Below are 16,655 nucleotides of genomic sequence, written 5' to 3'. Positions count from 1 at the left end.
AAGGACCAAGCAGTCGCAGCAGCAGCAGCAGCTAATGCAAACCCTCAAGCATCCTTCAGATGCAAAGTAAATGCAAAACCACAGCAAATTATGTTGAGATGGTGAAAAACGAAGGAGACCACATAGACCAGAGGAGACGTGGCAACTGAGGTAGTGGTTAGAGGCAAGCCGACCGCATCAGCTCAAGTGATTTTCTTGAGTGTTGTTGCCCCTTCCCTCACGGACTCTTCCTGAGCCTTGAGCAGGTGTCTGCTTAACCGTTATGTTTAGTTGCTGGCAATTTGTTCCCTTTTTTGCCCAAGGAAACTGCAGTTTTATCTTTTTTTCTCCACATATTCACATACATATATTCTCGCTCACTCTCTCTAAAAAAGGAGTGGCTTGTGCAGTGTCCTACAGAGTCCTTCTAAAACCGCTTCATTGAATAGTCCACATAATCTGCTTTTGCTTAATCTTAATTTTGGCAAACTAAAGGCAAAAATAGTTCTTCGTAACTGCTCATTCGGTTGAAACTACTGTACATCAGTAATACGACTTTAGTCAATCTACCTGTAATTTTAAATTTTATAATTTTGTTAAATATTTATTACTTATTAAATGTATTTTATATTATTATTTAAGACTATTATTCTTATTGTCAAAGTCATTCGTTTTTTTGGTAAACTTACATTTCGATGTAATTATTAATAAGATTAACATTAAATTATAGGTTTATCGGTTTAAATTTTATCCATATTGTTTATATGAAAATTGGGTATTTAAAAAATTATTTTATTTGAATTAGTGACTTAAAATCCACATCAGCAACGCAGAAATAATTTGTAAATAACATAAACTTAAAATACAAACTGATTTTAACAATTCACTTCTAAGAAATATTCCCAATTTTTGTTAATTTTTTATTTGTTTTTTTAATCTTTAAACTACATGTTATTATTAAGAAAGGTTTATTTTTAAGAAGTTCACTACATATTTTAACTAAAATTAATCTGAATGGAAATTTCTCTCTTCTATAGTCATTCACTGATAAAAATTTTGAATCTTATGCTGCTTAGTGTAAATGTTGATGTAAAATGTGTAAACGAAAACAAAAAGGAAAATTAGATTAAGTTGCCAACAAAAATGTAGTTTACTAACAGCAGAGTGAAAACATTTCACTGGCTCACATCGTTCACGGTTTAGAGCTCATCATGATGGAGTAACGTGTACCGATGCTTCGAGGGTCCCAAATTCTTAAAGGTGGATAAGGGAGGCGGCAATGTTGTTGATTTCCCAGTGGCTTGATTAACTATCTTGATATCGTCCATTTTCAATTTCTCACGCAAATGCTGAGAAGAGAATTCTTGAAGAAAATTTTGCAACTTTCCTGGTATATACATATCCTTAAAATGAGAAAATGGATACATAAAGTGCAAAGAATCGATTGCTATAATGGGTAAATCTTTTCTCGATTTGCCCATGTGTTGAACAGAATGTTCAAATTTGAGGCCATCAACGGTGATGAAATTGAAACGTCCACGAAATTCAGATAATTGCATTTCCACAATGGCCTTGAAATCCTTAATCGATGACAAATCGTTGGGGGAATGCAGCAACAGTAGAAGAGGTAGTTTCTGTTCGATCAGCTCTTCCACATTATTGAAGTCCACCTCTCGCACTAGAGGGACACATTTCTCAAAAGCCCAAGTCTCAACGAGATGTGGAATTGCAGCACCAACCTCATAGATCTCATCCTGACCATGGGTACGTTCTATATCCGGGCGAAACAGCAGAGCGGGCAATGAGCGAGGAAATATGGGATTCTCAATGTCAGCTCCCAAACGCATATAAAAATCACAGTAGTTCATTAAACGGACTGTCATCTTTTCAAATATCTTATAGGCCGGTTGCTCACGGCTATTGAAGTAGCCTATAATGGCTCGTCGCTTTGTATCCAACTTGGCCAATTCATCTGGATGATGTATTTCCGTTATGGCCGAACGTAACTGAGACTTTACATATTTCACAATGGCCTCACTGGATCTCTTGCCACGATACTCTTGCCGCAAGTCTTGACCACGATAAAAGAGACGTAATGTAGGAAATTTACGTATATCATACCGATCGGCCAGTTCCTTTTCCTTAACACAATCCACGCGTCCCAATTGAATTTTACCATTTTCACCATTCATTTCTTCGGCCAATTGACTGGCAGCCCGTTCGAAAATCGGCGTTAGCATAACACTAAATTGACACCAATCCGCGTAGAAATTGAGCAGAACCACTTCATTGGAATAGATAGTCGTATTGATATTATGCTTTGTTATCTGTTTTACATTCGAAGTGGGAATCTTCACCGAATTTGCTACCATTTCATCGCAAGTAATTGAACTGCTTAGATACAAAACCAGCAATAGGAAACTATATGAAAATTGGGCGAACATTTTGTATTTTTTTTTTTTTTTTGTTGCTTTCTTTATGAATTTTGAAGACATAAATGGCGTAGCTAGTTTTGAATGAGAAATTTTGTTGATGATCTGATAATTTACGCTTAATATGAAACAGAATTTTAAATAAAAATTCATGCTCTTTCCATATATTCTTCATATAGAATACCTATAACCTAACTAAATTTATGTTAAGAGTAAAAAGTGTTAAAGAGGTATTCTATATGAAATTGGTTTTACTGGCTTAAAATTTCTGAATGTTTGCTGAAGAATATGCATCTCATCATTTGGCTTCCAGCAACAACTTTAATAACCTTATTTGTTCCATTACACTCTCGAATTAGCTTATGTAGCTTAATTTATTTAAAATATTCTTTTACATTTCGCAAACTCGATCTTTTTTCACACAAAAAGGTGACTAAAATTTGCAAAGTGTCCTGAAAATTGTTGAAATTTTCCATCGAATGATATGACTTTCATCTTTGGCATTGTCACAGCAAATACTCAAACCAGCAAATGAAAATAAAACAAAAGGGAGCCAACGGGCTCCAGTGTCAATGCAAACTCTCTATGGAGCAACAACAACCTTCGCCCTTTGGGTGCACTCATTTCGGTAATCGTAGATGCAACCCCAATTTTCCTTCCCCTCCTCTATCTCTCTCTCTCTCTCTCTCTCTGCTTATCTGTCTCTAACGCCACTCCACTCGATTCCTATCTCAAAAGGGCTAAACAAATATTTGCAACAGCGGCAAACCTTTCACAAATGAGCTTCCAAAAACACCGAAGAAGAGAAAACAAACAGTGAAGATGTCCTTGTACATGGCAACAGAAGTGAGACGAGATTCTGGCAAAAGGAAACGGAAACAACAACTTTTGCCAGTCAGCCAAGCAGCCAGGCAGGCAGGCAACTCAATGCCAATTGTCCTGGCCTTATTCTCGTCTCTTTCTCTGTAGATTGTCCCGGCCTTTTAATGACATTTTTGCGCCCATTTGAGCTTCCTGTTGTCTGTCGATTTTCTGTGCAATAATTTACTTAAGAAATACTACTAAATATATGTATATCTTACACTCAATCTATTGCTCTACCCCTCTCTATCCCTCTGGTTTATTGCATTTTATCTTTGAGCTCCAGACAACGATAAAATGTGATGAAAATCCAAGTGACTTTATGCGACAATATCCAATAAATCTTTGAGCTGATCTACCATCTTCTCGCCCTCCACCTTTTTTTTGACCTTCAACAACCCTTTGACAAAAGAAATATTTTTTGCCTTGTTTTGTTGTTGTGTTTTTGCGAAAAAGGGTTTAATTGTCCTTTTTATGTGAGTGCGTGTGTGTGTGCGAACGAGTGAGAGTGTATGTTGACATAGGCTTGAAGGGGAGTTCCCGGCCTCACATATGTATGTCTATAGACAGAGAATAGAAAGTGTTAATTAACTTGTATAAATCAGCAGATGATAGACTATTCTCTGTGCCAGAGGTCGCAGTGGTAAGAGTTTTAATTGAGAGCCAAAAATAACTCAAATTTAGATTTTCTGCCAACATAAGAACCAAAAATTTTTGCGTTTTTACCATTGAAGATTAACCTCGAGTCGGTTTAAATACAAGGTTTGACTTAAATTTTAAACATGTCGTAATTTAACCAGTTAATTTTGAATTTAGTTATTTTTTTCAAACATTAATTTTAGGGTTAGAGGATCTTTTCGGGCCTCTTTAGTGACTTGTTTCCGAAGTAGTCTTCCTCTCCTCTTCCTCTTTTATCCTTCAAGTATCCTTAAAGGCCGCCCTTTACTATGTGAAATATTTGTCAATGATTTTAGTACAAGACATTTTTATGTTTAATTTAATTATGTTTGTATGGATTTCTTGTGAAATTAAGTGGACAAAGAGACATTGATAACATGCAGAGGTTAGATTACGATATGTTTTAAGCTGATAACGAAATGGAGTTTAGTTTATACATTCGAGAAAACTCTTATATTAAAAATGAGTAAATAAATTGATTTTAGGAATATATTTAATAAAAATGTAAACATTTTTAATACCATTGACCGCCGACCTATCGAGATTGGAATTAAATTCAATATTATTCGTTACAAATTAGAGTCAAGTAATTTCCTTAATAAATGGTGAAATTTTCCAGATTTTTCCATAGACATTGAACTCAGATAATTTAGGAATATCCGTTAGCTCCATTTTCTATTTATAACTTTAATGGATCAAACATGTTCTACTCCGATCATGTTCGATTGGTAAATTTCACCATAAACAAAGAGTCTTACCTTTAAACAACAAAATGTTTGCTAATCTCCGCCAGTTGAGTACCAAATGCTTCAGATAAGAAAAAGCTCTCTCTATCTTGGCCATATATATAGATTGTTGTCGGCCAAACATATTGAAAACAGTAGCAGTTAGCAATGGATCACGGTGGTATGGCTAAAATTCTCGTGGTGGCTCTTATCCTAACGCTAATCGGAGGGTCACAGAGTGCAAATATACTTGGCATTTTTACAAGTACAAGTCCCTCGCATTTGATTGTTCACATGTCGGTGGCGAAAGTTCTTGCCGAGAATGGACACAATTTGACAATTATAACCGTGCTAAAGCCACCAGTGAAACACAAGGACTTTAATATCATCCAAGTGCCACTTGAGAAAGATCAAGAGAACCAATTGAACACGGCCATGGCTAGTATGGCTGGAAAGAATTTTAATATGATCAGAATGCTAATCGATATGCTGGGGCAAATGAGAATTGTGTTTGATGTTGGAGCAACAGCCCTAAAAGATCCGCGGGTGGTTGATCTTTATGAGAATAAGGATAATAAATTCGATCTGGCCATTGTTGGCCATTTGCTAACGGAATATCAATTGGGTTTGGCTCATAAACTGAAAGTTCCTGTTATATTGTCAGCCACAATGCCGCCATCTGATAGTGTGGGCGGTATTATAGGAAATCCCAAAGACAATACAATTACTGGCAAAGGACTTAAGGAGCGTTTCAGAACGTTGGCATTAAGTAATGCCTTTAGGATTTTTAATTGGTTTCAAGACTCAAGGAACATAGAGCATTACAAGTAAGTAGAAAAAACAAAGTCTATACCTTTAAATTAAACTATCTCTTCTCTAGAAATCTCTATGGCAATGATCCAGCTATGCCAAAATATGAAGATTTGCGTAAGAATATTTCTCTAATTTTCTGCAATTCGCATGGCTTGAGTGAGGGACCGATTCGAGCCAATTTACCAGGCATAGTCGAAATTGGTGGAATACAAGTTAAGGACAAACCAGCAGAGTTGCCGCAAAACTTGAAAGAATTCATCGGAAATGCAACACACGGAGCCATTTTACTTAGTCTGGGCTCCAACCTGAAGGGGGACTTTATAAAACCAAATACCGTCAAAGATATGTTCAAAGTTCTATCACAATTGAAGGAGCGTGTGGTTTGGAAATGGGAAAATCTTGAGAATACTCCCGGAAAATCTGACAATATACTATACTCGAAATGGTTGCCACAAGACGATGTTCTGGCCCATCCCAAGATAAAACTTTTCATCACTCATGCCGGCAAGGGAGGCATTTCGGAGGCTCAGTATCATGGCAAACCGATGTTGGCCCTTCCCGTTTTGGCTGACCAACCACAAAATGCTATAGCCATGGCCAAAGCAGGATTTGGCTTGAGTTTGCCTCTGCTCGAGCTGGAAGAGGAAAAGTTCAGAGAGAATCTCTTGGAAGTTCTCAATAATCCTAAATATGGGCAGAGTATTAAGCAATTCTCTCAACTCTATCGCGATCGTCCTCTCACAGCACGTCAAACCGTTCTTTATTGGGTCAACTATGTGCTCAGACATCGTGGAGCTGCTCATCTTCAGAGTCCAGTGGTTCATATGGGATTCCTGCAGGCTAATAATTTGGATATTTACTTTATTTTATTAACTCTATTTGTAATTTCAATATGGTTATTTAAAATTTCCATTACTTTTATTATTAGAAAAGTTTTAAAAAAGAAAACGGTTTCTGAGAAAGTGAAGAACCAATAAAATATTTATTATGCAAATAAAAAACATATATTGCAATATCTTTTACAAATTGAGAAAGTTGTTTTACTATCAGTTTTGTTATCAGCCAATGTCATTACCAAAAAAGTAACTATTTAACGAAAATCCTGTGTTTTGATAACAATTTGCGATAAGAAGTTTACTCTAACTAACAAATAGTAAGTTGCTTAGCTTGTCTATGCTTTAATTACAATCTGCAACATTTTCCTTGCCACATATAAGTGGGTTGTATGATAAGTTTGTGACATGGTAGGACCCATTTGTAGGTGATTAGGTTTTTATAAGACAAATTTTCCATGGATTGAATTTTCCTCAATAAAACAAAATCAGTGGAGAAGGCAACAAGATAAAAGTAACGACAGACCAAGATAGAGTCAGATCGACAGAGAGAGTCTTGATCGAACGAAAGGAATAGTTTGACATTTCTTACTAGTGACATGAGAATAACATTGGTTTTTTTCACTTTTTTTTTAATTTTAAAGAACTGGAATTAGGATTTTGATTACTAATTTGCTTGTTTTTCTAAATGACTATGACCAAATGTGTTGGTCGTTCAAAGTATTGATGGAAAAGTCTATCTCTTCAGGAGACTCCTAATCTAATCTTAGGAATTTTAAATTTAGTTTGAATCAGATTTCAGCAATCCATATAGGATATAGGAACAATTACCGTGATGGCATACTGGAAATTTTTAAAAATTTGTCTAATTTTTGTTTCTTTGCAGATGTAACAGATGTAACAGAACTCATATATCGTGTGAAGAGTTGAGTTGTGTTCAGTCAAAATTTCATTAATCAATAGATAAAAACTTAATATGATTTGCAAAAAATAACATTAGACTGTTATATGCCAAACGGGACTGTATGTAAAATTTCGGTGGTCCACTTTAAAGTATTTTATATTGATATAATTGGTATAAGAAGTACTTAACGAGGTGTTAAAATACTTACATATATAGAGTAACAACCTTGACCATGGCGCGATCAATTAAATCGGTCTACGGATATAAGCCTGTGCCTGTAACAGGTCTTTTATATAAAACACACAAACCACCATCAAAACATCGTATATTACCTTTTTTAAACTTTGAATATTTTGCATTTTTTCCTTTCTCCCCTTAGCTTTATTTTCCTGGCCCTCTTCTTCCTGAAGTTTACATTCATTCGCCTTCACCCATGCCCCTTGCCACCAAGTTTAATTATTGAGTTGTTGCTCCCTTCAATGTTTGCTCAGTCGTTTAGTCAGCCTGTCTGACATTTTGTCATGTTGACGAGGTAAAGAGAAGGACAAATAAAGAGGCAATGGGAGAGAAAGCCAAAAGGGGAAGATAGAAGAAAAAATGGAGGCATGGGTGAAGAAAGCGCATTAAAACAATTTTGTTAATTAAGTAGGAAAAATTGTTAGTTTATTTACTCATCAAGTTTTCACAGTGCCACACACAGTACAGAAGCACACTCACATACATACACACCCCACACACACACACACACACACTTTCATATAAAGAAGAATTTTTCGTTTTCCCAGCCGTGGCAAGTTTTAGAGTTTGCTCAAAAATTCTCAAGTGCGCAATTAATTAGTAAAAGTTAAAGTTTTTCCCTCTTTTTTTTTTTGTTTTTTTGATTAAGAGAGAGTGCAAATTCCACCCCCAACTCCTCCTTTGGGTAAATTTCCTTTGTGGACTTGCCTAAGTAGCTAAGCTAAGCTTAGCCAAGATTTTCTTTGATTATTTTCTATTTATTTTTTTTTTTTATCTCGTTGAAGTCAACAAATTGAAAATTGATTGAAACTTGCATAAGTAATGAGACTTTTTCTCCATTTCCTTTGCCCATTTTTAGGTTCAATTGTCTGAAAATTAAATTGAAATTTGCTTTTAACAAAAAAGGCCTTCTCAGAAGTCAGAATTGTTTTCCATTAATAGTAAGTTTGATACTATTTTGTGAAGATGAAAAAAATGTATCTTGGTAGATAAATAGATGGACATACTCTAGATCGCTTTAGAAAACTGTTTATATTCGGTTAATATATTAAACATATATTGGTAATATTATATATTAACTGCTTTAATTATATTCGGCTGTTTCAAAAATTTTCCTAAAAAGGTTATATAGATAGATCTTTAAAAAAATGTTTCAAAACACATTTCTACTATTTTTGGAAATGCGGGCTATAGGTTAAAATATCTCACAAATATATAGGATTTTAAATCGTAGGCGAAATAAAGTTGATAAGCATGTTTATGGAATGGCTAAAATAAAGCTTCAACGTTAAAACTATTTGGGAATTCCAACTAAATGAAGGGAAAAAAGCTTGCAACAGCAGAGTTTCCAATAAAATACGAAGAAAGAATATTAAAAAATATTTTTAAAAAATTACGAAAACAAAAAAGGAGATCTGTTTAAGATAATTATATTGTATTTTTAATTATAATGAATTTCTAATCATCAACATGGTGTTATACGTCTATACATATATAAGATTAAGTTGAAGTAACGTATTCTTTGAAATTATTATTTATTATCGAAACCAAAACTAATTTATTTTTACGCATTTTTCGCATCATATTTTGATTCCTTTGATCCATAAAAGAAGCAATGCTTTAAATTCATTATAGAAAGCTTTACCATAGATGTCGCCACCTATGCAATAACGTAACGAACTAACGTAAACTTTGTATAGCGATAAGCAATTGACAGTCTGCATTAGGCATAACAGAAAGCGGTAAATTCAAAATTACAACTTCTGAAATAAGTTCTCAGTTTAAGAGCGAGTTTTTTTTCTATCCTCACATGGATTATTCTTTGGCAAATATCAACAACAAGATATGGAAATAAAATTCTACCGAGTAATATCATTAGCAGGCGGTGGCGCTGAAAATTTCTTGTCAATTCTTATACTTAGGTGTAAAATAATAATCAGGTCATTTACCCTCTAAACCTCTTGAGTTTTTAATCGATTGTCATAATTATATATAGTATTAACTATAGAAACAGATAATAAAAACTTTAATAAGATTATTTAAATTGAGGATATGCAAATGAAACTTGTTATCCTAAACTAGCTTCAAAAATGAATTAAAAATTGGTTTGAAAAAATGATTTTATAAAATATTTCTATGTGTCTTAAAACATTTTAGTCTTAGAAAGTTAGAACTTTAGCGCAGTGTAAAAAAAATAAGTGAAATAGTGGCCTTAGCTATTATTATAAGGTTTTTGATCCTAATGATTTTATTCAATTATGGATATTCAAAACTATAAACCAAATGTTAAAATAATGCTTAATTATACATTTTTCCATTTCTTGAAGTAGTAGAGAAGTACGACTTGAGCTACAGAAGCTAAATTGGAATTCCTCTTCCACCTAGCACTTCAAGCCATAAGTTCAGCCTATTTAAAACTCTTGCTACATTTCTATTTCAGACCATTAAAAAACATTTACCTCAAATTGGTTGACCTATTTATGTAATGAAATAGATTTAAAAGAGAAAAACTGCAATTATTTTGCATTATGTGTTAGTTTGGCTTAATAATTATTTGCACCATTTTAATGGAAAATTTTGTTAAAATCAAATTAGTGTTTTTGTTTTTTGTGTTTTTAATCTGTTTCGCTCAATTAATTTTTACAAGTGTTGAGCATAATTAGTTCATATAAAGATGGTTGGTAAATTGCTTTTGAGCCAACCAAGTCATTGGCCCTATTTTGATTCATTTCGGAAAAACGTGAAAATTAGTTAGTCAACGAATGCCAAATCTTAATTATGCATTAAGATCTGTCTTGGGCTGCTTTACACTCAATTATCTTGGTGGTAATAAGAAACAAGACAATGACTAAATTAGTTAACACTTAACTAGTTCAATATCATTTTGAGGGGAAATGTTATGCAATGTGAAAAATGAAAAACAACAATAATGAAAATGCCATGTGGAAGTGGAAAATGCAACTAGCTGAGATTAGCTAAAGTCTTGCAAGCATGACAAAACAAGATAACCAAAGAAAATGCCATACACATTGTATAAAAGCACACGACGACGAACCAAATACCTTTTACCTCGAAAAATATACATGCAGATTATAATGAAATTTAGTTTTTATAGAGAAATTTTACAATTTATTGGAAATATAACTTAATAATATTCTTATTAGAAAGAAATTCTGTGATATATTGATCAAATTTTTTATGACTAATTGTATTTCTTTACAGAGGACATGTCATAGTATTAAAAATTATAAACTTAATTTGATAGAAACTACACTTTATAACTTACATTCTATTGAAATTGAGATAGGTTTTCGAAACAGAATAGTTTCTTTCACCTATAACCTCCTGTGCTATAAACTATAGACCCAATAGACAGGCGATCGATATTTTTAATAAGAAAGACCTTAACTCTTTGAGAAGCGAATTAAAAAAGATCCACACAAAATGTTGTTAACAACAACAAACTCTCAAAATATATCTCTAATGAAGACCTTGAAGCTTGTTTATTGTACTGAAAGAAAGTCACTTCTCTTGAGCTCTTCCTTTGCTTTAACCATATCAACCTCTTTTGATCTCATTGTTAAATGGGTATGGTAAACAAAAAAAAAAAGATCTGCCACAACAATTGCGGCTCCTTTACAATAATTTTTGGTTTTTGCTCTTTTCTGTTTTTACCTTTTTCTCTTTTGCCTTTCTTCTGTTTGACTGCACATTTGCGAGAGACAGAGTTTTCATTTTTCCATATTCGTTTTCATTTTCATTTGCATTTCCACTTAGTGTTAGAGCCGTTGTCTATCCCCTCTTTCTCATAGTCTGTCATGTAGTATATTATCTACTCGTAGTTGACTTTAGCCTCATTTTGTGGTGTTATAGGCCAACAAGCGGAGCTCATTACTTTCAATCAACTTTACAATGTTTACCATTGTGTGCCTACCAGGTACACATTACTTGACAATTTATTGCAAAGATGAAAACTTTTTTGTTTACCACACATCAGAATTAATAGTTTTCGTTATTTGGTAAAAGGGAAAATTAAGTTTTTGTTTTTATAACTTCTTAAGTTAGTAGTTAAAAAAAAAAAAGGCATTTTCAAGGTTAACGACACATTATGTCCAAGGTGTTAATTAACTTGACTTGAGTTTTTTCCCTTCTTTTTTGTCACGTGGAAAACATGTGTAGGCCTTGATTAGATCCCAAGCAAATTAACATTTAGGAGGTTTTCATCTTATCAGTCGATGGTCCTTGGAAATTTATGGCAATTGTTATTTGCATTTGCTTTTAGTTTTGCATTTTGCGTTTTGGGAGAGTCTTCCATATATTATTTCTGCAGGTGTCCATGTGTGGCAATCAATTTTCTGTTTCAACGTTATAAACAATTATTTTCGGCAATTGTGAAACCCATAAACAAACACATAACAGGTGACAATAAATACACAGAGCGAAATAAACATAAAACTTTTCTGTGATTTTTAATTGCCTTATGACCATAGAATAAAAAGTTAAGTAACCCAAACTTTATAAACAATTCATTTTGAGAATGAATAATCAAATAATTTGTCGAATTAGTAACTTTTTTAATACTTTGCTTTTGAAAAGAAAACATTCTATTTTTTTCTTTGTACTTCTTTGATTGAAACTAAAATATAATTCAATTTTATAATTGTTAAATTATTGTTTTAATAAATATATGTTTGTATATTTGTATTACGGTGAAGAAAAATAAGCTACAATAATACTAGATAATATAAACCAAACAACGCCAAACAAATATTTGCAATATTTTAAGAGTTTCTTTCAAATTTCATGATTAGGATAGAAAGTATTGATATTTGAGATTTTTATAAAGAATATGAGAAATTTACCCTCATAATCTGAACTGTATCATTGTCCATTCTTTACTCTAATACTTATATTAAGCTTAGTTTAAAAACATTGATAGATTTTTAGTATACTCAAAGCTGAACTAATTCTAATAGTTAATACCTCAAGGATTCTTTTTTGCAATTTCAAATTAACATGGATTTTATAATTTTTGACTTAATTAAGTAAATTCTAATCAGACCTAAAATTAGAAAGCAACATAGAGGTCATAAATCTTCTCCTTCTAAAACCTTTTGTAATTTATTTGATTATTCTCTTCATCAGGGATACATTTTTTGGTATTTTTTGTTGAAATATGCAGCCACACTATTTCAATAGCTTCAAATACAAAGAAGCCAAACTTGATATATTAAAATAACGTTTTTCTCAGATGCCTATAAATTTATTTTCCTGTCTTTTCTTTCAAAATGTTCCATTGAAACAGTGCCTGATATTTCTCAGTGTACAGAGCGTATCAACGACCGTTTGGCGTGGAGTTCAACCATATGGAAATTGGGGTTTCTGTTACATGCAAACTTATCTCCTGCAATGTCAAGCTAAACCAAAACCGAACCAAGACCCATAGCCAATTTTGGCGGAGGAGACACATTTATTTTGGTAGTTTAACTCATACGTTTTCCACACACATTTCGTGTCTTTAGCTTTTCTTAAGTTAAAAGCTCAGTTTTGGGGTCTGAGGCCAAATAGTCGCTGCCGACTGACGATGTGTGGCAGTCGCCACACATCTTGACTCATTCAATTTGGTGACTTCCATTGAAACTCAAGTGCTTTCTTCTACTGCAAGAACGTGATCGAATAATGCCCAGCCTTTTAATATTATTCAGTTTACTTTCCCTATATCAACTGGCAATTGGCTGTAAGTGAAGTTAAAACTGATTTTCAAAGATAAAGCTATGTGATTTGTGTGTGAAATAAATTTAAAATGTTTTGTTTTTTATGTTTCTTCTGTTCACTTGAAGTTAAATTTGCAGAAGAGTCTTTTTTGGAATTCTTTTGGCGTAATGGCAATTTCGATTTGAATCCCTTCAATTGTCATATACTCTGGTGGGAATCATGTCCAAGGCGTTATATAGGATTCCAATTATTTAGCAGGTGGGTAAAGTTAAACACATTTTAAAAATATATAAAGTTTAAAAAGAATTTTTGGCAAATTTTATGGTAGTTCTAATCGACCCAAACTTTGATGGTCAAACAAACGGTTTCTTCAATTTAGTTTATCACTTTTTTTAGTTTTCAAAGATTTTCCTTACTTCGTTTGTCACCAACCTTTTACTTTCTTTTTAACTCTTGCCACATTTTCCGCATGGTCAAAAACGGGGTGGGTAAGAGACGCAGCTATAAATTTGATCAGGCCAACAAAAAACGCTGCCAATAGCTTGAATTTTGAAAGCCATTTATCTTACAAAGTGAACAGCCCAGCAGGTGGAATGTTAGAAAATTGATAAGTGAAATTTATATACCCTTTAGTCGAACAACCAAACCTATATATTCATAAACTTTATTCAAGTTAAGCTTATTGAGCTGTATCACTAATTCGCAGATATATATAAGTAGAATTTATACTTTTACTAATGGATTAGATTATAGAGAATATATATTAATCATCTTTTTAATTAACAAACTTTGCTTTGCTAAACTATAGGATTCATTTTTTGCTAAAAGAATTATTGACAGATTCAGTTTAAAACAAATATTTTACTTAATTGAAGTTTTTTAATTATTGTTTCTTCTGGTCAAGCTTCCAAATCGAAAGAAACTAGTTTCAATATGAAATTCTTATAAAAGAAAGTTTACTTGGCTTCAAACTGCCATTTAATTAAAATTGCCAAATTTTTCTTATAAATTAATAGACATTTCACCTCCCATGATAATTTTCTCGTTAATATTGAACATGCTGAGAACATTGAATTTTCGTAATTAATTTCGGTGCCTTTATTTAAGCATTTTTTTTTATGGCCATCAGTATGTCAAACTTGAAAATGTTTTGAAAGTGTACCCACAGCAAAAAGGGAGAATTTTTAATGCAAATTTGAAAATATTCTAACATTATCTGGATATTTAAACAAAAACTCTAAACTATTAGGAACAAAAACTATGAACTATATAAAATAATTTGATAGTTAATTCAAATTAATACATCTAAATTTGAACACAAAAATAATAGTTTCGATTCAGAGACTCGTGAACTTCTGTTTGTAAAGTTTTAGTTTTTGAGCCATAGAATTGAAAGGAAACAATAAAAATTGCAATTCCATGATATAGGCTGGACACAAAATCCAAATGGATATAAATTTATCTAATTTTCACACTTTTTATTGATTAAAAATAGAAATAATAATTAATAAGATAGATTTTTAAAATTTTTCTACTTTATAATAAAGTTGTTTATATGTATCTCTTAATGAAAATATTTAAAAGAATTCAACAAATTCCTTTATGTTTAATGAAAACGAGAAACCTCTAAACTAGTTGTATTAAAGCCTTTAGATTATTTAGATTATAAAACCTCTTGAAAATTCAATTGGCGTTATTTTTTGACGGTTCCCAATCAAAAATTGAGTGCTCAAAGGGATATAATTTAGCGGAGTGGGATAGAAATTTAGAGATAGATATAATAGAATCTTAGCGGGAAAAGTTACGGCAAATGTGATACTTTTTTACTTCGAAAATGTAGGAATTGCATAGAGTGAAAAATTTAATTAAAATATTAGAAAATTCAGCTTAGCCCAAGCTAAGCCTTAAGGCCAGTTTGAAGCCTTAATGTCTGTATTATATAAAAAATTGAAAGTCAGTTACAAATTCTCAAGTCAAAGTTTTTATTAATAGTAAATGATTCCTATCATTTTTGCTAAACAAAGTGATTGAATGGAAAAAAATCGAACAAAAGACTTAAGCAACAAACTTGATATTGCCTGACTGACTTTCCAAACTATTATTAATTATGAGAATTGTGCATTATGTGTATCATTTACCATAATAAATCACATATTATGTAAAACAACGAAAGAAAAGCGTAATGCGAAAAAAATGAAAACGAATTGCATGAAGACCCGCCATAGGCGAACGACATTGAAACTGAAATATTAAACCCAGACTCAGGCATTAAAAATGCAAAAGAAAATAAACTCCTCCGTAGTCTGAAATCAGTGCAGTGTTGCGTGTGCTATGCATTTTTCCACTACCAACAACAACAACAACAGCAACAACAATAAACAATAGAAAAGCAAAAGCAAAGCAGACGCAAAACCAAAACTAAAGTCAAGGCAACAAGTGGCAGTCAGCAGCAGCGACTAAGGCAGCGAAATTCTACAGCCAATTTTTTTGTGTCTGCTGCTGCCTCAGTTGACGTCAGCTGCATTTTCTTTGGTCGCGATTTTCACGCTTCTGCTCGGCTTCTGCGATTTACAGCCTCTGCATTTGTTCCGCGTCGTCCGATTGAGCAAGACGTCAGCTAGAGTCAGGTCCGGATGCGTCGTCGAGGTTGTCGCAAGGATTATAATAACCAACAGAAAACGGGAAATTGCCAATGTGTCTTCAAAGCCTGTGATTAGTGAGGAAAAGGCGAAAAAGAAAATGTGGAAAATCGCAAAATATTCAAGTGACATTCACAAGAAGTTCAATTAAATTGAGCAATGAGAGCTTTTAAAAAACAAAATGTGAAAACTAAACGGAAATCCAAGTAACAAAAAAAATTACCAAAATTAAAAAATAACAAAAATATTGTGAACAAAAATTTGGTTTACAAAGTCTAAAAGCCAAATAATATAAATTAAACAAAAAGTTTAATTTTGTATTTTTAAATGAGGGAATAATATTTATTGATAAATACTTATTAAAGTTTATAAAAACATTTAAAAGTCTTAAAAGATAACAAAAATATTTAAATCAAATGGTAAAACAAAATCAAATTTAACACTCAACAAGTTTAACAATTAACAAGTTTAAATAATAAAAATTCCAAAATCATAAAGAGATTAAAAAATATTCAAATAAATATTGCAGGAATTAATTCATCAATTTATCAATTAGCAAATTAAACCAAACTATCAGCAACATCTTTTAATATACAAATCAAAAGTAAATTAAAAAATAAAACTAGTAAAAAATATTTAAGAGCTTAAAATATTTAAAACAAATTTGAAAGGAAATTTTTAAACTTAAAGTCAACATGCCAGATTATACGAAATAAACTTTTATATTCAAAACTAATATTAATAATTGTGTTTGTGAATACAACCATTCAAAAATTCAATTTACAATTTTCAAAAATCGTTATATCATGTGTAAAAATGTTTAATATAATTGGTTCATT

The 16,655-nt window shown here is 32.3% G+C and overlaps 2 protein-coding genes across 2 annotated transcripts; one reads left to right on the top strand and one right to left on the bottom strand.

The window, feature by feature from the left end:
* Positions 1-1,178: 1,178 nt before the first annotated feature.
* On the bottom strand, positions 1,179-2,351 carry LOC6642311 (endoplasmic reticulum resident protein 44-like). Its single transcript, XM_047010496.1, has one exon. The coding sequence runs from the start codon at positions 2,349-2,351 to the stop codon at positions 1,179-1,181; it is 1,173 nt and encodes a 390-aa protein (XP_046866452.1).
* Positions 2,352-4,843: 2,492 nt separating this feature from the next.
* Positions 4,844-6,465, top strand: LOC6642310 (UDP-glycosyltransferase UGT5). The gene is made up of 2 exons (XM_002065507.2): positions 4,844-5,502; positions 5,556-6,465. The coding sequence occupies exons 1-2, from the start codon at positions 4,844-4,846 to the stop codon at positions 6,463-6,465; spliced, it is 1,569 nt and encodes a 522-aa protein (XP_002065543.2).
* Positions 6,466-16,655: the final 10,190 nt, after the last annotated feature.

This window comes from Drosophila willistoni, assembly GCF_018902025.1.
Source record: "Drosophila willistoni isolate 14030-0811.24 chromosome 2R unlocalized genomic scaffold, UCI_dwil_1.1 Seg167, whole genome shotgun sequence".
Lineage (NCBI taxonomy): Eukaryota > Metazoa > Arthropoda > Insecta > Diptera > Drosophilidae > Drosophila > Drosophila willistoni.
The sequence above is the reverse complement of the archived record's forward strand: the minus strand, read 5'-3'. Positions and strand labels throughout refer to the sequence as shown.